The sequence below is a fragment of the Moschus berezovskii genome, chromosome 1, assembly GCF_049115385.1.
Source record: "Moschus berezovskii isolate FMDL1 chromosome 1, NW_MosBer_1.0, whole genome shotgun sequence".
Classification (NCBI taxonomy): domain Eukaryota; kingdom Metazoa; phylum Chordata; class Mammalia; order Artiodactyla; family Moschidae; genus Moschus; species Moschus berezovskii.
This window is the reverse complement of record NC_142460.1, coordinates 66,394,368-66,419,070: the sequence shown is the minus strand read 5'-3', so window position 1 is coordinate 66,419,070 and position 24,703 is coordinate 66,394,368. Positions and strand designations below refer to the sequence as shown.

At 39.0% G+C, this 24,703-nt stretch overlaps 1 protein-coding gene across 1 annotated transcript in view; it reads left to right on the top strand.

The window, feature by feature from the left end:
• IMPG2 (interphotoreceptor matrix proteoglycan 2) overlaps positions 1-24,703 on the top strand; it is an 82,608-nt gene that overhangs the window by 27,135 nt on the left and 30,770 nt on the right. The window contains exons 7-11 of the mRNA XM_088836658.1: positions 2,202-2,363; positions 8,075-8,133; positions 11,049-11,069; positions 19,897-20,141; positions 22,145-22,230. Coding sequence (XP_088692784.1) covers positions 2,202-2,363; positions 8,075-8,133; positions 11,049-11,069; positions 19,897-20,141; positions 22,145-22,230 — 573 coding nt within the window. The remainder of the gene's footprint in view (positions 1-2,201; positions 2,364-8,074; positions 8,134-11,048; positions 11,070-19,896; positions 20,142-22,144; positions 22,231-24,703) is intronic.

Genomic DNA, 24,703 nt, shown 5'->3' with positions numbered 1-24,703 from the left:
TTTTCTGAATCCAGCTTGAACATCTGGAAGTTCTTTGTTCATGTACTCTCAAAGCCTAGCTTGGAGAATTTTGAGCATTACGTTGCTAGCATGAGAAATGAGTGCAATTATGTGATATTTTGAGCATTCTTTGGCATTGCTCTTCTTTGGGATTGGAGTGAAAACTGATCTTTTCCAGTCCTCTGGCCACTGCTGAATTTTCCAAATTTGCTAACATATTGAGTGCAGTACTTTCACAGCATCATCTTTTAGGATTTGAAATAGCTCTGCTGGAATTCCATCCCCTCCACTAGCTTTGCTTGTAGTGATGCTTCCTAAGGCCTACTTGACTTCGCACTTCAAGTCACTTGCAGTGATGGCAGGCCTTAGGAAGCATCACTACAAGTACAATATAGTAGCATATAATACAGTATTGAGGATACTGCAATTTCACAAAAATGTATATAGAGAAAATTCTCAGGTGTTGTCTCATATGATTGGGTATATGTCTAACTACCTCATTTTATACCTTTTGTCTGTTAACCACTCTTTCTTAACTTTCATTTCTTTGTCCCTCTATATTGCATTCAGAAATGTCTTCCAGTTCACTTACCCCTCCTTCAACTTAGTCTAATTTGTTGTTCAAACTGTCTACGTAGGCCTCTTTGATCTGACTTTTCAACACGTATACACCTGGCACTTTATATCCTATCCCTTGTAGTGTTTGAAACTAAAGCCTAGGTCACAAGAGATTGCTAGATACACTGTATATGCATAGATTACTGAATCACCTCTCTGGATTTTTCTAGCGTATCTCTTTTGACTTCTGATTTATTTTCTTGCAAACCAGGTATGCATTAAAATCATTAAAAAGTTTAGTCAGCATTTTAGGCATTGTATTGCAGCAAGGTTACGAAGGATATTTCTTTTATAGTAATACTGAAAATGGAAGTTTTTATTTAAATTTAGTGAGAGAAAATTTAATATTGAAGAATGCAAAGTCTTGTACAAAATTCCTTAAGGCTAAAGGTTTTTATTAGTTTCAATATGACTCAGCAGCATGAGGAAAAACTAGTAAAGCAAGAGTACTTTTAGGTTACATTAGCAGTAATTAGAATCTGCTATCAGGAAAGTGATAGTTGTACCATATTTCAATTATCAGACCTCACTTTTGTGTATCATACTCTAAGGAAGACATTAAGAGCCCAAGAAGTGTTTAGAGAAAAGGAACTAGTGAAAAGTCAGGGAAGGTGATAGGTGCCTATCCTTATTTGAAGGTTTCTCTGGGGCCTAAAGTTTTTATATACATCCAGGTTTCAGAACTGGGATCAGTGGGAATTTGTAGGGAAATATATTTGAGTTTTATTGGGCTTCCTTGGTAGCTCAGCTGATAGAGTCCACCTGCAATGCAGGAGACGCTGGTTCTGTTCCTGGGTAGGGAAGATCCACTGGAGAAAGGATAGGCTATCCACTCCAGTATTCTTGGGCTTCCCTGATGGCTCAGCTGGTAAAGAATACTCCTGCAATATGGGAGACCTGGGTTCAATCCCTCGGTTCGGAAGATCCCCCAGAGAAGGGAATGGCTACGCACTCCAGTAATCTGGCCTGGAGATTTCCATGGACTGTGTAGTCCATGGGGTCGCAAAGAGTTGGACATGACTGAGCGACTTTCACTTTTTTTTAATGACTTTTTTCAGGGCTATTTTCAGGCAGTTATATTAAAGGAATGTCTATACTATTTTCCATAGTGGCTGCACTAATTGACATTCCTACCAGTGAATGAAGATTCCCTTTTCTCCACATCCTCTCCAGCATTTTTATTTGTAGACTTCTTGATGATATCCATTCTGACAAGTGTGAGGTGATATATCATTGTGGTTTTAATTTGCATTTCTCCAATAATTAGCAATGTGTAACTTCAGCTTTTTCTACTAACTCACAGGTGGTGAACTTTGGTGGTTATCTGTGGAAAATTTTCTTGTTCCCTGAACCAGTGACCACAATCACTGTGTATTCAAAGGAATGCACAAATACACAGTAATTTTAGTAATTTTAATAATAACCTGTCTCAAAATCTACCAGTTAGTTTCAAAGTCAAATATTATATAAATAGTCATCATCAGAAGTTGGCAGAGTGTCTGGCATATCATAGGTTATCAGTAGATATTTGTTGACTGAATGAGTGAACATTGACATTTATTGTTCTTTTGCTAAAAATCCAGATTAGCAATGAAATTGAAAATGTGATAGAAGAATCTACAAAAACAGCCACTGAGCAGGTTGCAGAATTCAGTATCCACCTTTTGGGGGAACAGTACAATGAAGAACTACAGGATCCCTCCAGCTTTCACCACCAGCGCCTTGTAGAAGACTTTATTTCAGAGGTGGGTGATTTTGGGGATATGTTTTAATTTTTTATTTTTTTTGTATACAAGATAGTTTGCTGGAGTTGTAAATTTCCCATGTTAACACTGGTAAAAGGTAGGTTTAGGACTTAAGCTTTCCATCTGTTTGATTTGGTGAGTAGTGATTTAGCCATTTCTTTAGAAAGCTCTGTGAAAATTTCACCAAAAGATGAACTATTTCATTGAAACAAAGTTTCGTATCCATTTGCCACTTGCAAGCAAATAAATGCTTTTTCCAGCTTTGGCCACACAGCCAAGGAAGAATGTGTTCTGTGGCATGGTTTTTACTTGACAATATTTAGAGAAATGAGCTTCTTTGAGATACTATATGTAGTGTGTTATTTTTCTTCAGGGAACGATAAATTTCTTTTAATTTTGTATTTGTTATTCTTTTTTAAAGGTGAAAATTTTTGAATAGTTAATGCATAGGTAGTATGAAGCCCCAAGCTCAAGGGACAAAAGGACATCCAGTGAAAAGTAAATTGTCCTCTTATTTCTGTTCCTTGGTTAGAAGTATTTTTAAAAGGGGGTTTCTTTACAGAATTGTGCATTAGACCATCTCACAACTTTACTTTCTGTAAGAATTCTATCTAGGGACTTGAAGTTGAGATTTTTTTCAAGATACCAAGGGCCCATCTCCTGTCTCTCTGTCAAGTGAGAGGGTACATTAGTCCTCCTGTTTATTTCTTTTCCATCCCTCTTGATGGAGTTCTCTGTGGCCAAGTTTTTTTATTCCATTACCTTGGACTAATTTCCTTCTCTCGACATTGTGTCTAGATGAGAAAGAAAAATATGCATCTCTCAGCCAAGCAGCATCATTGCAGCCATCAGACACAGGGAGTGTGGGCTAGACAATCAATTTTCCTAGCTGTGTGGCCAATTTATGAGGCTATATGGTATGTGTAAGAAATGTCAGCCAGGCCAGTGGTCACTTGGCATCAGACAGTGTCTTGGATCAGCTCTTTGGTTCTCTCTGCTGTTGGATTAAGGAGCCTTTAATAAACCTCCATGTTTGGATAAACAGTTGTGCTAAATGGCTGCATATTTTAGAGAAGGTCTTATAAACACTCTGAAAAACATTTCCAGCAGGGACTTTATGAGGTAGGTAGCTGTTGGCTCAAAGTGATTTGAGGGTGATGAAGGATCAGTTCCTTCTCTGGCCTGTTTCTGCATACGTGTCCTTTTACATGGAATGAAATGTCTACCAATAGCCACTTCCCTGTGTGGAGCTGCAGGGTCAGGGTCATGTCTCTGAAAGGTCCTGTCTCCACATATACTGCAAACTGAAGGAGACCCTCAAGTTCTCTCCTTTCAGGACACAGTCATGGGAATTGTTCTTTCAGTATTATTTTTTCAGGTAATACTGGAAGATACACAGGGAGAAAGAAAGCCTGCTGGGGTGGATTGAGATTCAGGAGCTGTTACTTTTTTTTTTTTTTAATGAGCTGAGGAAGATAAACTTGGGGTGCCACCAAGAGTGACATCAGAGAGGGAAAGGTCATTGTGATAGGCTTTGGAGCGTGGATACCTGACAACAGCCACAGAATCAGCACGGTGTCCTTGCATAGTGCTTTGTGTTCTGCAGGCTGTTGTGTGTCGGTTTGCTTACAGCAGCCAGGTGGATAATCAGTTCCATTTTATAGATGAAACCCATCAGGGCAATTAACTTGTTCATGGTCATTTTAGCTTCTAGGAGTGGAAGGGAAAATAAGGTCTCCTCCTTCCTTTGAAACTGTTCTTTCCTTTATATCATACAGAGTCCCCTTCAATTAGTTTTTATGATTTTATTTATATATTTATTTTTGGCTGTGCTGGGTCTTCGTTGCTGCACAGACCTCTCTAGTTGTAGTGAGCAGGTGCTACTCTCTAACTGTGTTGTGCGGGCTTCTTACTGCAGTGGCTTATCTTGTTGCAGAGCATGGGCTCTAGTCTGTGGGCTTCAGTTGTTGCAGCCCGTGGGCTCAGTAGTTGTGGCTTCTGGGCTTCAGAAGGCAGGCTCTGGTGGTGGTGCCTGGGCTCATTGCTCCATGGCATGTGAGATCTTCCCGGATCAGTGATCGAATCCATGTCTCCTTTATTGGCAGGTGGAGTCTTTACCACTGAGCCACTAGGGAAGCCCTGAGTCCCCTTCATTTTAATTCAGGTGAGAAGCTGTGGTGAGCCTCAGTTCTCCCAGTCCTGGTCCCAGTTATGAAATCATATTTATCAAAGGAAAGAGAATGAGGCGTGTGATTCAGTGAGAAGAGTATGGGCTTCAGTGTTAGAAAGACCAATGATTGAATGAATTCTGATTCAGTCACTCACCAAATGGATGATCCTGCGCAAATTAGTTGATATCTCAGTCTCAGTTTCCTCAATTGCATAATGGGGAAACTATGTATCTCTTGCGATTGTTGCAAGGATTAGAAGTAATATTTCAAAGCACTAGGCACATAGCAGTCACTCAGTAAATTGTACCTGTTATTAATCTCGTTGCTAATAAAGTGGAATGACTTCTTACAGCTGGGCACCTATGTAGTAGCTAACTGGGTGTGATGAATTAGAAAACGTGTTTAAAGTCAAAAAATGTCAAAGCCCTAGATGAGATGGGTTTGTTGTTGTTTAGTCACTAAATCATGTCCGACCCAAGTTCCTCTGCCCTTCACTATCTCCCAGAGTTTGCTCAAATTCATGTCCATTGAGTCATTGATGCCATCACGTCATCTCATCCGCTGCCACCCTGTTAGGGTGCCTTCAATCTTTCTTAGCATCAGGGTCTTTTCCAGTGAGTCAGCTCTTTACATCAGGTGGCCAGAGTATTAGAGATTCAGCTTCAGCATCAGTCCTTCCGATGAATATTCAGGACTGATTTCCTTTAGGATAGACTGGTTTGATCTCCTTGCAGCCCAGGGAACTCTCAAGAGTCCTCTTCAGCACCACAATTTGAGAGCATCAATTCTTTGGTGCTCAGCCTTCTTTGTGGTCCACTTCTCACATCTGTACATGACTACTGGAAAAACCATAGCTTTGAGTATACAGACCTTTGTTGGCAAAGTGGTGTCTCTGCGTTTTAATATGTTGTCTAGGTTTGTAATAGTTTTTCTTCCAAGGAGCACGATGGGTTTAGTATTAATAATAACATGCAATAACACTGCATTTTGCAGCTAGTGGAGTACTTTTAGCTATGCTCATCTTAATCTTAAGAACTGATGTGCTTAGTGGGCATTGAAGCATTAAGTACTATGAAAGAAGACTTGAGCCTGGCCACTCTGCCAGTGAAAAATAGCCAAGACTAACCCTCAATCTTTGCATTCCTGGTCCTGTGGATTTTATCCCCACTGCCATTCTTGAAGAATTAGCACTTCCCTATTTTCTCTCAGAATAAAACAAGGTGAATTATTGTAGTCAAAAAGCTTCACGAGTTTGGATTCTTTATCCACAAGGCAGAAAGATTTTTGGTGAACGAAGATTTAAAACAAAATCTTATTCTCCTGATTTTATGAGAACTTGGTTTTAAAAGCAGATGCCCAGAGATAGCTCCAGTTCAGTTCAGTTCAGTTGCTCAGTCGTGTCCAACTCTTTGTGACCCCATGGACTGCAGCACATCAGGCCTCCCTGTCCATCACCAACTCCCGGAGTTTACTGAAACTCATGTTCATTGAGTCGGTGATGCCATCCAACCATCTCATCCTCTGTCGTCCCCTTCTCCTCTCACCTTCAGTCTTTCCCAGCATCAGGTTATTTTCTAGTGAGTCTGTTCTTCACTTCAGGTAGCCAAAGTATTGGAGTTTCAGCTTCAGCATCAGTCCTTCCAATGAATATTCAGGACTGATTTCCTTTAGGATGGACTGGTTGGATCTCCTTGCAGTCCAAGAGACTCTCAAGAGTCTTCTCCAACACCACAGTTCAAAAGCATCAATTCTTCTGCACTCAACTTTCTTTATAGTCCAACTCTCACACCCATACATGATTACTGGAAAAACCATAGCTTTGACTAGACCTAGGACCTTTGTTGGCAAAGTAATGTCTCTGCTTTTTATTATGCTGCCTAGGTTGGTCATAACTTTTCTTCCAAGAAGCAAGTGTCTTTGAATTTCATGAGGAATTTTGGAGCCCAGGAAGATAAAGTCTGTCACTGTTTCCATTGTTTCCCCATCTGTTTGCCGTGAAGTGATGGGACCAGATGCCATGATCTTCGTTTTAAACCAGCTTTTTCACTCTCCTCTTTCACTTTCATCAAGAGACTCTTTAGTTCCTCCTTGCTTTCTGCCATAATGGTGGTGTCATCTGCATATCTGAGGTTATTGATATTTCTCCCAGCAGTCTTGATTCCAGCTTGTGCTTCATCCAGCCCAGGGTTTCTCATGATGTACTCTACATATAAGTTAAATAAGCAGGGTGACAATATACAGCCTTGGCGTACTCCTTTCCTGATTTGGAACCAGTCTGTTGTTCCATATCCAGTCCTAACTGTTGCTTCCTGACCTGCGTACAGATTTCTCAGGAGGAAGGTCAGGTGGTCTGGTATTCCCACCTCTCTAAGAATTTTCCAGTTTGTTGTGATCCACATAGTCACAGGCTTTGGCATAGTCAATAAAGCAAAAGCAAATGTTTTTCTGGAACGCTCTTGCGTTTTCAATGATCCAGTGGATGTTGGCAATTTGATCTCTCGTTCCTCTGCCTTTTCTAAATCCAGCTTGAGCATCTGGAAGTTCACAGTACATGAACTGTGAACTGTGAAGCCTGGCTTGGAGAATTTTGAGGATTACTTTGCTAGCATGTGAGATGAGTACAACTGTGCAGTAGTTTGAGCATTCTTTAGTATTGTCTTTCTTTGGGATTGGAATAAAAGCTGACCTTTTCCAGTCCTGTGGCCCCTGCTGAGTTTTCCAGATTTGCTGGCAAGTAGCCCCAAAGTCCACTAATAACTTCTCTTGTTCTAGTGTTGGCCCCATAGTTGTGGGTAAAATGTTCGATTTTGTTAAATGTGTATTTGTATAAAACCACATATTTTGTGGTATTTAGTCCAATCTATCACTTTCCCCTGCTTTAGTCACTAAGCTCATACTGGTTTATGTAGCCTGATTTTAGAAACTTGGTGATAAAACTGGTTTCTGCAGTTGTGATGCTCATAAATTGATATTTTGACCAGTCACTGCTTTATAACCTCCTCCGTGACCACCAGTCAACAAAGCCTAAGCCCAAGTGTGCAGATTTCTTTCTTATGTTGGCTGTGTTCCTTTGTATCATAGGAACAGGAAACAGATGCCACCAGACATTTTACACTTACAGGAAACGAACACCTGACTATGTGTCAGTGTGTGTGCTGTGGCCAGATTTCTAATCCATACAATTACATTTTTAAATGTTATTACAGTTTCTTTTGAAACTAGTCCTTTTTTTCACATTTCATCACATAAGGGAAAAGATAGTGTTTTGCCAATAAAAGTATATTTTTTGTAATTTGGAAAAAATTAATATTAAAACCTTAAAAAACAAAATTTAAAAAAATGTGGCAGGGTTGTGGTAAAAAACCATTTTCTAACACTGTAACAATTAGAAATTTCTTAGCTTTCTAATCCACGTATATCCATCTATGTGTGCAAGTTTCTAATTTTATAAACAGTTCACTTTATATTATATTCTTAAAAACATTTTTGTGTGTGCTTTTTTACATTTCTACATAGTTACAAATTTTTTATTTTTGACAGGTGGCAAATGCATTTACCGGGTTACCAGGCTACAAGGACATTCGTGTACTTGACTTTAGGTAAATAGACTTTTAAAATGCATACGTTTTGTAGCAATCTTTATTTCAAATGGATTATTCTTTTGTGTTTATTGTATATACTCTTTTAACAACAGTGATTAAAAAATGACGTGCATTCTTTAATTTGGTGTTCTTTTGTTAAATTCTTATTCCTAGTGCTGGTTTTTCAAATGAGGAAACTGAGTTAAAAAAGGCAAAATAATACTTTCAAGGAGATATGCTAGATCTGAAGTTGGGCCAGGGTAAGAACCTAGGAATTCATGTCTCCTGCTTGCTGCTGAGAAGTTATATGTTTTTGTTTGGCACTGAGGGGAGCCTGGAGTAAGGTTAGATGTGATCTAGTGTGCTCCTACAGGCTCATCAGTGCTCCAGTGAGGTCCCTTTGGTGTCTTGATGTATAGTCATTCTGGAGGGGATGTGTTTATCAGCATAGCAATTCTGGCTAAATCAGACACCTCTTTTTAGGACATTGCTTCCCTGCCTAAGACCTGCAGCATCATACTTGTGCACATTTTATTGAGTGAATACTTTGTACTGACCACTTTACATTCCTGAGTTCACATAATCTTCACCCCTTTTGGCAAAAATATTGCTATTAATACTTATTTTGAAGAGAAGTAGGTTTAGAAGGATGCAGTATTAGCCCAAGGTCAGAGAGCAGAAGAGGGATTTTGAAACAAAGTGGCTATCTTTATATCTCTGGCTCTTAGCATCCAGGGCTAGACTGAGCCCTCTGAAACTTTGGAGCATGTGCATGGTGACTGTGGCCCAGCTATTAGATGCAGGGAGCACGGGCTTAATTGACAGTGTCTAGACACTTACTCCTTGGAAGGAAAGTTATGACCAACCTTGATAGTATATTAAAAAGCAGAGACATTACTTTGCCAACAAAGGTCCGTCTAGTCAAGACTATGGTTTTTCCCGTGGTCGTGTATGGATGTGAGAGTTGGACTGTGAAGAAAGCTGATCGCCGAAGAATTGATGCTTTTGAACTGTGGTGTTGGAGAAGACTCTAGAGAGTCCCTTGTACTGCAAGGAGATCCAACCAGTCCATTCTAAAGGAGATCAGTCCTGGGTGTTCATTGGAAGGACTGATGCTAAAGCTGAAACTGCAATACTTTGGCCAACTCATGCGATGAGTTGACTCACTGGAAAAGACTCTGATGCTAGGAAAGGTTGGGGGCGGGAGGAGAAGGGGATGACAGAGAATGAGATGGCTGGATGGCATTACCGACTCTGTGGACATGAGTTTGAGTGAACTCTGGGAGTTGGTGATGGACAGGGAGGCCTGGCGTGCTGTGATTCATGGGGTCACGGAGAGTCGGACACGACTGAGCGACTGAACTGAACTGAACTGACGTCTTAACTTTGGCTTAGTCTTGTCACAAATTCTGAGTTTTCCAGAAATAATAGCAAGCACTTACATAGCATTTATAGTATGCCAGGCTTTCTATCCATATTAACTCATTTAATCCCAACAGCCATATTGTGAGATAGTTACTGTTGTCCTCATTTTTTTTTCTGGTAAGGAAACCAGAGCACAGGAAATGTATGTACTTTATCTAAGGAACTCAGCTAGTTATTGATGCAGGGGTAAGGGCAAGTATGGTAAGCTGACCCTCCATCTCCTCTCATACCATGACCTGTCTCCCCAGTTCAGCCATAGCACTTTGCAGGAATACTGTCTCCAGTTGTGACTAAAGCTCACATGAGAAACTGAGGCTTTTGAAGTCCTCTCTCATTTGACAGCATATGAAAGACAACATGACCTTTGGGATCAACTTGCCTAGGTTTAAATCCTGCCTTTGGCACTTCTGCTTGGATGGTTTTGGGTAAATTAACAAGCTTTAACTTCTCATTTATATAAAAAAAGATAATATATACAATTTATATGAATTGTGCTTTATTTAAAAATACTTTTGAAATACTTTGGGTAAATTATTTAGTGTTTTTGTTCCTCAGTTTCTTTACCTGTAAATGGGGGTATACATGATCCTTAATGAATTTTCATGAAGATTAAAAGAATTAATTTTTATAAAATGCATAGCATAGTTCTTGGCATTTGGAAACTCCTTTTAAGTGTCTGATACAGAAAATCAATAAATAAATATTAAAGACTATGCAATATCCTATAGTTTAGTCGATTTGGACCTTTCCCAACTCCTTGGAATCTTACCATATGGTTATCTGATTTTCTTTTCATTCATTTTAATACCACTTAACACTGATGCTAAAACTGAAACTCCAATACTTTGGCCACCTCATGCGACAAGTTGACTCACTGGAAAAAACTGATGCTGGGAGGGATTGGGGGCGGGAGGAGAAGGGGACAACAGAGAATGAGATGGCTGGATGGCATCACTGACTCTATGGACATGCGTTTGAGTGAACTCCGGGAGTTGGTGTTGGACAGGGAGGCCTGGTGTGCTGTGATTCATGGGGTCGCGGCGAGTCAGACAGGACTGAGTGACTGAACTGACTGAACTGAACATTGGTGTTGTAACATTGTATACATAACATATAACATTTAACATTGTATCCCCCTAAAAATGTTACCAATTATGTTAATGCCAACAACTGGAGTTCTCTGCTCATCTACTGAATGAAGTTTTTTTATAAAGTGATAACCATATATTAATTGTTTAAAAGTATTTTTAAGAAGTTTAAAGACAGTAAAGACTATAGATTTTAATATAGAATACTTTCGCCACCTTTGCTTTCTTCCTTCATTGTACAGGTATTTGTCATTATCTAGTGAAGTGACTTAGCAGCAGCAGCAGCAGCAGTACTATACAAGCATTTTCATTTGAAGAAACATTTCAGAGGAAATACATTAAGAGCTTGTGCTTTGATTAATTATATGACAATTATAACTTGCTTAAACTCTGCTTAACATTTTCCATTTTTATTTTCAGGTCCCCTAAGGATAATGGCAGGTAGGGTACAGTTTGACACTTTCTGTACTGTTGACCTAATTAGGAAGTAGTTTAGAAAATATGGTAGCCCTAGGTCCAAGGAAACATGGCTCAGTTCTTTTATTACTTCCAGTATCACTGTCCAATTTCATACAGATCATTTGGCAAACATTATTTGTTAAGAGTCATATGTTAAATATTTTATACTTTTTCACACTACATAAGCTCTGTCATTTCTATTCACTTGGAAGTAGTGTAAGTGATACATTGAAAACGAATGAGTGTGGCTGTGGTCCAATAAAACTTATTTATAGATCCTGAAATATAATTTTCATTTATGGTATTCACATGTCACTAAATATTGTTATTTTGAGTTTTTTCAACCATTTAAAAATATAAAATCCATTAACTCATGGACAGTGGGCTGCAGTTAGCTCATAGGCTGCAGTTTACAGACTTCTATCATAGACTGCTGACTGACAATTAGTTGTATTTTTTAATCTCTTAATTTTTATTTTAAAACTTTTATTTTTTTGAGGTATAGTTGGTTTATAATACTATATATGTTTCAGGTATACTACGTAGTGATTCATGATATTTAAAGGTTATGCTTACACTGCATTCTTAGTTATTATAAAATATTGCCTATATTCCCTGTGCTGTATAATTAGCCTTTGTCAAATACTTTAAAATACTAAGTTATGCTTAATTAAAATTAGTATAAAAATTGGCATTCATAAAGCACTTTCAAGTATACTGTTGTCTTTGAGTAATATAACCAAGTGTCATTTTAAGTGGTAAATGAAAAGAAGAAAGCTGATTTCTATCACAGTTCATTTGTGAAAACAGCTGCTCTCTGGAGTTTCTTAGAAGCACAATCCTAAAAGCATAGTCGGTCCCCTTTGTGAAAGTTGCTTGTCTTTTTGTCTTTGAATTCGTTTGTTTAAAATTTACTTTCTCTTGAAAGATAAACAATCATAATATAGAATATATGAAGCAAATTCATAGGCTAAGCATAGGGATGTTTAGAGATAAAATGACATTTCTTCATTTAATTTTTTAAAAAATATTTTAATTTTTTTATTGAAGCGAGTTAATTTACAGTATTAGCTTCAGATGTGGAACATAGTGATTTGGTGTTTTATAGATTTTATTCCATTTGAACTTATTATGAAATATTATCTGTATTCTCTGTGCTGTACAGTATATCCTTGTACCTTATTTTATACATAGTAATTTGTATCTCTTAATCCTGTACTCCTATCTTGCCCCTCCCCCCTTTCCTCTTCCTACCAGTAACCTAGTTTGTTCTATATATCTGTGAGTCTGTTTCTGTTTTGTTCATTTGTTTATTTAATTTTTTAGATTCCACATATAAGTGATAACACAGAGTATTTATCTCTCTCTGTCTGATTTATTTCACTCAGTGTAATACCTCCTGGTCAATCCATGTCATTTTGCCTTCATTTATATAAGATCAGAGGCTTCCCTGGTATCTCAGTTCGTGAAGAATCTGCCTGCAATGCAGGAGACAGATTTGATCCCTTGGTCAAGAAGATTCCTTGGGGAGGGAGGTTCAGGAGGGGGAACTCATGTATACCCAGGGCGGATTCATGTCAATGTATGGCAAAACCAACCAATATAATATTGTAAAATAATTAGCCTCCAATAAAAAATTTAAAAAATAAATTAATTAATTAATAAAAAAAAAAAGAAGATTCCTTGGAGAAGAGAATGGCATTCCACTCCAGTATTCTTTCCTGGGAAATCCCATGGACAGAGGAGCCTGGTGGGCTGCAGTCCATATGGTTGCAAAGAGTTGGATACAACTTAGTAATTAAACCATCACCGCATATAAGATATAAATATAATATCTTATATTTGCAAAGGGCTTTCCGACTTCCTCATTTTTGTTTATATTATTTTAGCAAGTATTTACTAAGTATCCTAAAAGATGATGCTGTGAAAGTGCTGCACTCAATATGCCACCAAATTTGGAAAACTCAGCAGGGGCCACAGGACTGGAAAAGGTCAGTTTTCTTTCCAGTCCCAAAGAAAAGCATGCCAAGGAATGCTCAAACTCCCACACAATTACACACATCTCACACGCTAGCAAAGTCATGCTCAAAATTCTCCAAGCCAGGCTTCAACAGTATGTGAACCGTGAACTCCCAGATGTTCAAGCAGGTTTTAGAAAAGGCAGAGGAACCAGAGATCAAATTGCCAACATCTGCTGGATCATGGAAAAAGCAAGAGAGTTCCAGAAAAACATCTGCTTTATTGACTACGCCAAAGCTTTTGACTGTGGATCACAACAAACTTTGGAATATTCTTCAATAAACGGGAATACCAGACCACTGACCTGCCTCTTGAGAAATCTGTATTCAAGGCAAGAAGCAACAGTTAGAACCAGACATGGAACAACAGAGTGGTTCCAAATTGGGAAAGGAGTACGTCAAGGCTGTATATTGTCACCCTGCTTATTGAACTTATATGCAGAGTACATCATGAGAAACGCTGGGCTGGAGGAAGCACAAGCTGGAATCAAGATGGCTCAGATACGCAGATGACACCACCCTTATGGCAGAAAGTGAAGAGGAACTAAAGAGCCTCTTGATGAAAGTGAAAGAGGAGAGTGAAAAAGTTGGCTTAAAGCTCAACATTCAGAACACAAAGATCATGGCATCTGGTTCCATCAGTTCAGTTCAGTTCGGTTCACTTCATAGCAAATAGATGGGGAAACAGCGACAGTCTTTATTTTTGGGGGCTCTAAAATCACTGCAGATGGCGACTGCAGCCATGAAATTCAGATGCTTGCTTCTTGGAAGAAAAGTTATGACCAACCTAGGCAGCATATTAAAAAGCAGAGACATTACTTTGCCAGCAAAGGTCTAGTCAAAGCTATGGTTTTTCCTGTAGTCATGTATGGATGTGAGAGTTGGACTATAAAGAAAGTTGAGCACTGAAGAATTGATGCTTTTGAACTGTATTGTTGGAGAAGCCTCTTGAGAGTCCCTTGGACTGCAAGGAGATCCAGCCAGTCCATCTTGAAGGAAGTCAGTCCTGGATATTCATTGGAAGGACTGATGTTGAAGCTGAAACTCCAATACTTTGGCTACCTGATACAAAGAACTAACTGACTCATTGGAAAAGACCCTGATGCTGGGAAAGATTGAAGGTGGGAGGAGATGGTGACAACAGAGGATGAGATGTTTGGATGGCATCACTAACTCAGTGGACATGAGTTTGAGTAAACTCTGGGAGTTGGTGATGGACAGAGAGGCCTGGCGTGCTGCATGCAGTCCATGGGGTTGCAAAGAGTCGGACACAACTGAGCAACTGTACTGAACTGAACTGGGAAGACTAGACTGTTAAAACATAACTGAATTCTTATGTGAACCCTCTGGTCAAAGAATGGTGTTCAGTTTCTGAGTGCTGAATTTTCTATGGGACACAGACAAGAATTCAATATGAAGCCATTCGATTGTATGATAGCATTGTTAACCTAAGTACAGTTTCCAAAACTGTTCAGTATTGTAGGATATTAACAAGTTGGTGGGGTTTAGTCATAACTTTTGGTATACTTTGATTTTGAGCTGTGTATGAGTGAATGTGTTGCATATGAGTGAATGTATCAGTTCAGTTCAGTTCAGTCGCTCAGTCGTGTCCGACTCTCCGCGACCCCATGAATCACAGCACGCCAGGCCTCCCTGTCCATCACCAACTCCCGGAGTTCACTCAAACTCATGTCCACAGAATCGGTGATGCCATCCAGCCATCTCATTCTCCGTCGTCCCCTTCTCCTCCCGCCCCCAACCTTTCCCAGCATCAGAGTCTTTTCCAGTGAGTCAACTCGTCTCATGAGGTGGCCAAAGTATTGGAGTTTCAGCTTTAGCATCAGTCCCTCCAATGAACATCCAGGATTGATCTCCTTTAGAATGGACTGGTTGGATCTCCTTGCAGTATAAGGGACTCTCAAGAGTCTTCTCCAACACCACAGTTCTAAATAATCTATGTAATATACGTATAACCTCTCACCCTACATAAGTATTTATATACACATGAGGTTTTCTGTTTGCTTTGCACCTCTTTCAAGTTGCACACGTTATTTTAAGTTAGTAGGACCCATTTGAAGTGAATCAACAAAATATCTGCCTGGTGTCCACACTTCAGAAATTCAACTCCAGTCCTTGTACGCACTTTCTTCCTAATAGAAGAGTGAGAGAAGAAGAGATATCTGAGCTTCCTGAAATACCTCTGGTTTGATTGATCGTCATGAGATATTATAATATTCTTCTTTCTGTTTAAAACTTGCACATGTCAGACAGCCAATGAGGACATTTGAAGTGAGGAATAAATTTCCCCTCCACATGCTTGATGTCTTTGGAAATGGCAATCAGAGATGCTCTCCTCTATATAGCAATTGTTCCAGTGTAGTTTAGAAGATGAAAGGTGATGCTGTAGTGATGGTTGGTTAATTTGATGTTGCTGAGTGCAGAAAGGCAGCACAGCTTTCTTCAGTGAAATAATGTTTTGTCCCCAGTGTGCATCCTGCATCTTATGTACTTCCTTGTTCTTTTGGCTTATTTTTATTCTGCTCTTCATCCTGAGATGTCTCTGTATTGCATTTACTGTGCCAGAACTAAATCTGTTCTGGGTCACGCTGAAGTTCTGGAATCTGAGAATAGATGATTTTCTGATTCCTCAAGCATTTCTTTGATTTCTCTTTCTAGGACAGAAACTTGGTAATGACTTGAAGTATCTCTTTGAGGCATTTTATCTTCTTTAATGAATATATCTTTACCAGACAAGGTAGATTATATTAGAAGTGTTATTTTTAGATGTCCAAGGAAAACACTGGGAGAAAAATTATATTTTGCCAGTAAAGAGTAAGCCCACTAATCTAACCCAGACTGCCTGATTTGCACAGATTTCTTGATCCAGAAACATTTCTCTTGATCGTCTCCCTATGATGTTTAAAAGTCATGCAAAGCACATGATGGGCTCTCAGTAAAAGCTTGACTCTCCTTGTCTGATTTTCTGTTGAGTCCAGGAAACAACTGGAGTGCTAACTGGTACAGCCATTTCCTCTCCTCCATTTTTCCCCCTTATCCCTGGTTCCTGCCTTGAATCATGTTAACGTGTTACTAGGTTGGGCATAGATCCCAGGGAGAAGCTGGCCTTTCTGGAGATGCAGGCATGTGCCATCCTGCAGAGCTTGGAAAGAGCATGCAGTCCTCACAGAGTTATGTTCTGCCTGTGAAGCAGTGTCCCTAAAATGATTATTCAGAAGACAGAAATGTATGAGGTTAATATGCATTCTCTTTAGGGTGAAAAATGTGTGTACTCAGTTTCATTTGACTCTTTGCAACCCCATGGACTGTAGCCTGCCAGGCCCCTCTGTCCATGAAAATTTCCAGTCATGAATACTGGAGTGGGTTGCCATTTCCTACTCCAATGGCTTTTCCTGACCCTGGGATCAAACTTACATCTCCTGCATCGGCAGGCAGCTTCTTTACCACTGCTCCACCTGCATATTTAGAGACTGAACACCCTTCCAATTAAGTCAAGAATATCACGTACTATCATTTAAGTGTCACAAAGTCAATATTTCTATCTGCCTACATTAGTGAATAAAACTAACCATTTGTTTTTTCATTATTTTCAAAAATATTTATTGAACTACTAGGAGCCAGGCATTGTGAAAGATGTTTAGGACATACGTGGTGTGGTGAATTCTGACCAGTAGGTGTCCCTCTTACTGTTCAGTTTCACATTGGGGCCATCATTTTTTTTTTCCCACCATATTTTACTGAATTTATTTCTTTACAAAAGGAGATCAGGAGTTACTGATGAATCAACATGTTCTGACATGAAAAATTAAGGGGTTGAGGGAATTTATAGACGACAAGCAGATATCTCATCTCTCAGCAAGGCATCCAAGTGTTGAGATGCTCAGTTACCACTGTAAGGTTCCCTAAACCACACCATTGGAAGTGACAGCTTATCAGGTTGGGGAGGAAAACCTTATTGATGATACTCAGAGTGGGACAGGAACATTGTGCCTCACTGCTTCTGTGGTAGGCAAGGGGTAACACCTTCATGACATCCCCTGTAGACCCAGGGCAAGTCCAGAGCTGCCAGCGTTCGCAGGACGAAGAGGTCTCTTAAGACCAATTTATGCTTACCAAATTACAAACTACAGTGCATTCTCTAGGATGCTGATCGATCTATTTAAAGTAAGAAATGTATCTACCAGCTGACTAATTATTACATTGGCTTAGCTCATGCATTCTTTCCCCATAGGACAATCTGTAGGGAATTATGATCGAAAGTTCCTTTTGCCAGCTTGAGATCAGAGAAGGGAAGTTGGGTGATCCTAATGGCCCGTATCAAAGTCATGCTAGCCTATTGTAACTATCTCCAATCTAGGGTTCTGTGGTACAAGGAAGCTACAATGCACTGTCGCAGGCTTTTCACTCACAGTAAGATAAATTAGTTAAGTAGCCCTTTTTCTAGACTCCGTGAGACCCCTCTCGTTATCCTGACATTTTTTTATTCTAAAGATATGTGAATACCTTAATTAAGGCTGGAGTTTTCTCTCTATATTCAGGCAAGTATGGATTTCTGTTAATTTAATAGGCATTGAATGCCAGGTGCCAAGTCAGACGTTGGAGATAGAAACTCAAGGACAGACTGCAAGGCATTCACTATAAACAAAATCTTTTTTACGAAACAGCACAGTCTATAATCAAGGAATATATAAGTGAGCTCAGAAGAGGAAATGCTTAATTTATTTGAGTGCTTTGGTTTGGACAGGGCTTCCCTGGTGGCTCAGAGAGTGAAGCATCTGCCTACAGTGCAGGAGACCTGGGTTTGATCCCTGGGTTGGGAAGATCCCCTGGAGAAGGAAATGGCAACCCACTCCAGTACTCTTGCCTGGAGAACCCCAAGAACAGAGGAGCCTGGTAGGCTACGGTCCATGGCATTGCAAAGAGTCGGATACGACTGAGCAACTTCACTTTCACTTTGGTTTGGGCATCATTTTGTTCCTACAGAATGTCTGAAGGTGGCAGATTATTTCATGCACGTCTGCCTTCAGTGTTTCATCTTTGAGAGGGTGGTGTTCTCCTTTCCTCTGGAGGATCTTGGTGTGCTTGTTGGGTATTGTTTCTGATGGCTGTGTCTCACAGACTGGCTGGGAGTGAGGGTGATGAGTACAGCAAAGCTGTTCTCATGATGACTTTTTTTTTTTGTTAATAGTTTCAAGTTCCTGAGTGTAGTGTAGTCATTCAGAATGCTGGTGCCAGAGTCAGGCAAATCTGTGTTTGAATCTTGACTTGACCTATTTATATATTGTGAAATTTTAGTCAAGTCTTTTAACTTCTTTAAAGCTTAGTTTCTTAACAATAGTCTGAAAATTCCATGTTTGTTATGAGTATTAAATCAGACAAAGCCTGGGAAATAACCTGTCATTGTAAGCACTTACAGAAATGTTAGTTTTTAACTGTTAGATAAGTCTGGGTTGGTCTATAAGGTGTAGTTCTATTGGTTTAAAAATCTTATATTCTGATGTTTCTTTAAAATGATTATTTAAGAAAAGGTCAAATGACATCAACTCCTACTTTTTTATTTTCACTTTATCCTTTATTCCAAGAAATCATCTCTTTGTTTGCCTGTGGAAAGATAGTGAAAAGGCCCCATTCCCAGACAAAGTTATTTATTAACACTTGTCAAACTTTTATTCAACTCATTAATGAGGGAGCCAGCAGAAAAATGAGAGCTAGTTTCTAGAGCATTTGAAACTATATATATATAACTATATATATAGTTAATTGGGAAAGGATTGCTAAGTTAGATGTTGTTGCTATTTAGTCACTAAGTTGTATCCAGCTGTTTTTGACCCCATGGACTGTAGCCCGCCAGGCTCCTCTATCTATGTATTTCTCAGGCAAGAATACTAGAGTGAGTAGCCATTTCCTTCTCCAGAGGATATTCTCAACCTAGGGATCAAACCCGTGTCTTTTACATTGGCAGGCAGATTCTTTACCACTGAGCCACCAGGGAAGCCCCGCCAAATTAGATACAACTAACAAATTAATAACTAATTTGCTAAATGTCCTACAGGCAAGTAAAGTCATAAACTTTGGAGTTATCGTTCCTACTAGGCCAAAAAGCCATCACTTCTTAGTCGGTTTTTTACAATTCACTATTAAACTTTATGGGACTGTAAATTGTCTGGGCTATCAAATAAGAGACTTAGATAGCTGTCATATTAGAAGATATTCTAGCATGATATTTTTAAAAAAGGCACAAGTCATCAATTAGCTTTATTTCCAAATAGTTCATATTTTCCTTTCACAATAGATAACTGTTTCAGTTCATAGTCATTAAGCTGCTTTACTGTTTCACTCCCCGTTGTGGAGTACTTAAATCATCCAGGAACAGTAATGAGATACAAGAGGATTTCCCATTGTTGGGTGGAGTTAGAAAGTTTGGTTTGGTTTTTTTAATCAGGGAGGAGAAACCCTAATAGGGAAAGAAGGAAGCTGACTGAGCGTGAAAAGAAACAGTTGTTTTTGAAGGGGTGAAAACATGGGGAAGAAGATGCTCAGGTATTATGCAGGCTGACTCTGTGGCCTTCATGTTCCTAGAGCTATAACCTCTGTTTTCTGGAAGGAGAAGGGGATGGCTAAATGTTGCCATCCAGAGTCTACAGAGAATGGTGATGGAATCCTTGCCTTTTGTGACTCTCCCTCTAGGTCTAATGTTTGCCCTCCATGGCGTCAGAGTTTCTTTCTTTGTGTTTCCTTGGCAGGACCTAATCTGTTTCTCTTGTCATCCACAGTGGCATAGATGTTCACTATGCAGTTACCTTCAATGGGGAGGCTATCAGCAATACCACCTGGGACCTAATTAGCCTACATTCCAACAAGGTGGAAAACCATGGTCTTGTAGAATTGGATGATAAGCCCACTGCTGTTTATACAATTAGTAACTTCAGAGATTATATTGCTGAGACACTGCACCAGAATTTTTTGCTGGGGAGCTCTTCTTTGAATCCAGATCCTGACTCCCTTCAGCTTATCAATGGTAAGTTGTATAACCATTAAGTCCTTGTATAGTTTTAGTTTCTTTTCCAGTATATTCTCATGAAACGAAATTCCCAATATATATATGGTTCTTAGCACTCTCTAGGCTGCATCAGACAGAAACCATACTAATATGAATGGTGGTTTAGCTTTATTTCCAGATAGTTCATATTTTCCTTTCCCTGTTTTAATTCATAGTCATTAAGCTAATGACTATTAGCCATACAGCTAATTTGGGTAGATTAATCAGGGGCTTCTGGTGAATGAATGGCATGAGGATTAAGATATGCAATAGGCAAAATGAGGCTGTTTAGGAAACTAAAGAGAAGGCAATGGCAAGTCATTCCAGTACTCTTGCCTAGAAAATCCCATGGATGGAGGCCTGGTAGACTGCAGTCCGTGGGGTCGCTAAGGGTCGGACACGACTGAGTGACTTCACTTTCACTTTTCACTTTCACACACTGGAGAAGGAAATGGCAACCTCCAGTGTTCTTGCCTGGAGAATCCCAGGGACAGGGCAGCCTGGTGGGCTGCCGTATATGGGGTCACACAGAGTCGGACACGACTGAAGTGACTTAGCAGCAGCAGCAGCAGGAAACTAAATCCATAAACAGCATAGTGAGATCTTATTTTTATGTGGAGCCTGGAGTGGAGCTACCTTCTAGGAGGTGTCCTAGAAAGAGGTCAGTAATTCTCAGCAAGTTTAACAAAAGCTTTAGGATATCCAACACAAACTAATTCAGGTGCTTTGCCTTTCAGTAGATGTACATTTCAATTGCTCGGAATTTTGTTCCTAAAATACATTTCTGTTGTTACGCCAGCTTCAGTGTTCTGAATGGCTGCAGCTTCCTAGGTAACTTGATCATCATTAAAAGATATATTCATCTTTGATTTCATGCTACTGGTTTTCCATAGAAGACAAGTTAACTGAACACACAGTCGAGAAAAAGTTTTGGAAAGTACTTATTTTCCAAAAATAAAGTTTGATTTTTGATTGATCCCTTTATGTCAGCATAGTGAAAAGTAAAAGTGAGGTTGCTCAGTCGTGTCTGACTCTTTGCAACCCTGTGGACTGTAGACTACAAGGCTCCTTGGTCCATGGGATTTTCCAGGCAAAAGTAGTGGAATAGGTTGACATTTCCTTCTCCAGGGGATCTTCCCGACCCAGGTGTCAGTGCAGAAGGAACAAGTAAATACAGAGCAATTTTGCTTCTATTTTTGGTGTATAAACCAGATCACCTTTCTCACAACCCCTTCTTTTTAATTTTTATTGATTCCTTCTCTCCTCCAGGAAAAATGATTCTATTTTTTTGTCTGTGTTCACATACATTATATAAGTGCCTCTCATATTGTTTTATTTATCTCTCTGACATAGGGAACACTTCCACAAGAGAAACTTGGCTTTATTAATGTTTATAGCCTCAATATCATCAAAGTCCGTGGTAACTAGTGAGGATTCAGTAATTTTTACTGAGTTGAATTATATAATCTACTCTCTTAACTTTGTGACTCTTTAGTATTGGTATAGTGATAAACTCTCTGGTGTCTTACCCTATTTTTCAAAGGTACTTTCTGCCAAAAAAGAAATAGTTTTGCTGCCAAAAAGAAATAGTTTTGCATAATTTTCTCCATTTTTGGCATCACACAAATGAATTGGAATTTCAGTTCAACTTTCTTATTAAAATGAAAAAAAATCAATTTTAGAACAGTTAATGGGAATCTTGAAAAGAGTAAAAAATGCTTGAGAAAGGAAAGAAAATAGGAGTGTTCAAAATGTAACAATGGGAAGAATATTTATGTTGGAGTCTTATAATTTAGATAGATGATGCTAATATAAGTAAAATATTTGAATAAATTATCAAGCGTTTTCTAGGCAAGATCCTTCCATTTGTTCTACCCAAATCTAAGCTTATAAAAAGGAAAAACTTGGTTTTTAATTGTCTCTGAACCTTAAATACAGTAGTGTCTCAACTGAAAATTTCTTTAATATTATTCTTTCTTTAGTGAGAGGGATTTTACTTCCCCAAAGTGAAGACCAAGTTTGGAACACTCAAAGTTCAAGTCTTCAGCAAGCCCTCCCATCTATTCTGGTAAGTATGTTTCTGTGTTTTATGCCTAGAACCAGGCTCTAAAACTTCTCTTCTTTGTACACCTACCTGCTTACTTTGGCATCACGGATTTCCCAAGCTGTTCCTATTTTAAATATTCTCTTACATCATCCTTGGAACATTATTCATAGTTGTCAACTCATGGACCCAACCATGAGCAGATAATTTAAGCCTTCTGAAGTGGTTAAATGAAGTCCATACATTTGGCATTGCCAAAGTCCGCAGATGGTAGAAAGCTTATTTGTGGTTCATACTTGTTTGGTGATAATTAAACTGTAAATGCCCACTGAATTGTTCTCTAAAAGTTACCCAGAAATGTAAATTCGATGTACATAGGTACAGAGTATAGATTTTTGTTACAGGGACTGTATTGAAGAAAATGTTTATAGATTCCAAAGCCTATAGAACAATGTGCGTATGGAAAAAGAGAGAAAGAAGAGTAAAAATAGTGCCTGGTTGACAAATGACAGATATTGCCTGGGACTCTAAATCCGCCTCCCTTTATCCTGGGCAGAAAACATTCCCATTTGCACTGAAACAGCATGGAATGAACTTTTCTTTTTGTTCCTACCACTCAACTCCCCTGGGCACACTTCTCTCCCTTCAAACCTCCACTTGCCGTGACACCTACCCAGAAGCAACCAGTCAAAAAGAAAGTAACTTCCTGCGGTGTCGGTAGAACAACAACCATGATACCACTAAAGACCAAACTGTCTACAACGATTCCAGGATCTTCTGTTATCACATAGCTGCACCATGGACATTCCCTTCTACGTTCCCCACTCCTTCTACCCTTTTGAGACTTTTCTGTCTCATATGGCAGAAAAGAAACTAATGTTAAAATAATTTCAAATATCTGTTTCTTGGCTTTCATCCAGCAGTGGAAATTTAGAAAGTCTGCCTCAAACTGGCTTAACCATCAATATGAGCAGCCATTCCTTCTGCTCAGGTGTAGAGCAACTCAGTTTTGAAATGTGGAGTCACTGAAAATACTCACCAAGTTCCATAATGGAGAAAAAAGGCTAGAGGGAGATTGACATCAGCGATTACATTCATTTGGTGTTTGTTTATTCATCCTCATTCAAGTATATTTATTTTGTCCTTTTCATGTGCCAAGTGCTGGGGAGACTAAGATGAATAAGGTGTGGTCTTGCCTACAAGAGGTAGTTTCCAGTCTGGTGGTGGTAGACAGACTTGTACACAAATTAGGTGGTGCTGTCATAGGAGTTCATTCAGGGTGTGGTGGCAGGGAGTGGTAATCCACTGAAAACACATGCCTCTAGCCTCTGTTCCTTCTGATCCCATTCTGGTCAGGGCTTCTGTCACCACAGATCTGTGATGATAATTTAGAATGATGTAAAGACACAAATTTTATATAAGCCAGGTTTTGCAAACTGGAGATGAGCTGACTCGATCCAGCCAAAGGCATGTGCTTTGGGGCTATTTTTTTTAAAGCCAATTTTTAAAAATTTGGAGATTTTTTGATAAAAATGCAGATTTTCAATTTTCTTTTGAAAACCGGAAGATCCGATATCATTGTTTACATTTTCCATTGCAAGAAGTGGCTAGAGCTTGGTTGAAAGAGGCTGCCCGTTTAGTTATGGCAGACACTGACTAACTGTACTCATTTGTTCATTTACGTTGCTTGTTCTGTGGTTCTGTTTGCATTTAAGCCAACTCCTTGGTTTTTCAGTTTGAGGAGACATTGGAATGTTAATGGGTGATAATAAGACTTGAAAGAAAAGTATGATTAATTAGAAGTGTCTGGTTATTGCTCCTCCCCTTCCTCCCCCTCCTTCCTCTCTGTCCTCTCTACTCTAATAGAAGTGAGTTTTTTGTTGTTCTTTTTAACCAGGTTTTATTTTTAGAAATTATTTTAGAGGTAGTAATTTGGGGATATTGAATTTGACACCTTTTGGCCTTCTGATTTGGAAAATCACTTGTTGCACAGTGTGCTTCCTATAGCACTTAGCAAGCTTTTCAGTTGGCATTAGCAGAACTGAAACTGGCCAATATAATATTGAACCTGTTGATACACTACATTGAGCTAAAAGAAGAATTCAGGAGTTGAATTTGTTACTATGGGAACATCTATTCATATAAAAATAAATGAAGTGCTATTCCTGGCATGTATGTGTTTACCTTTCAAAATATATGAGAAAGCTTCATTGCCATGCCATTTTTTTTAGGGGGTACTTGTTTGGAATAGATGGTCTTCTTTCATTATTTAAAAAATCAAGTTGTTTTACTTCACATTTTATGTTGCTTACCTGTGGCTTAACTTTCATTACAGAGTTGTTTATTGTTTTAATTTTTATAAAATGAAAAGGAATTTAGTTTACAGGTATATTGAAATCATGTATATTGCTTGAGGATTTCTTTTTCATTGAGGATTCAACTGCCTTTCCTAATGTGTGTCAGGTCATAGGCTCTGTCTGATAAAACTCAAATTCTT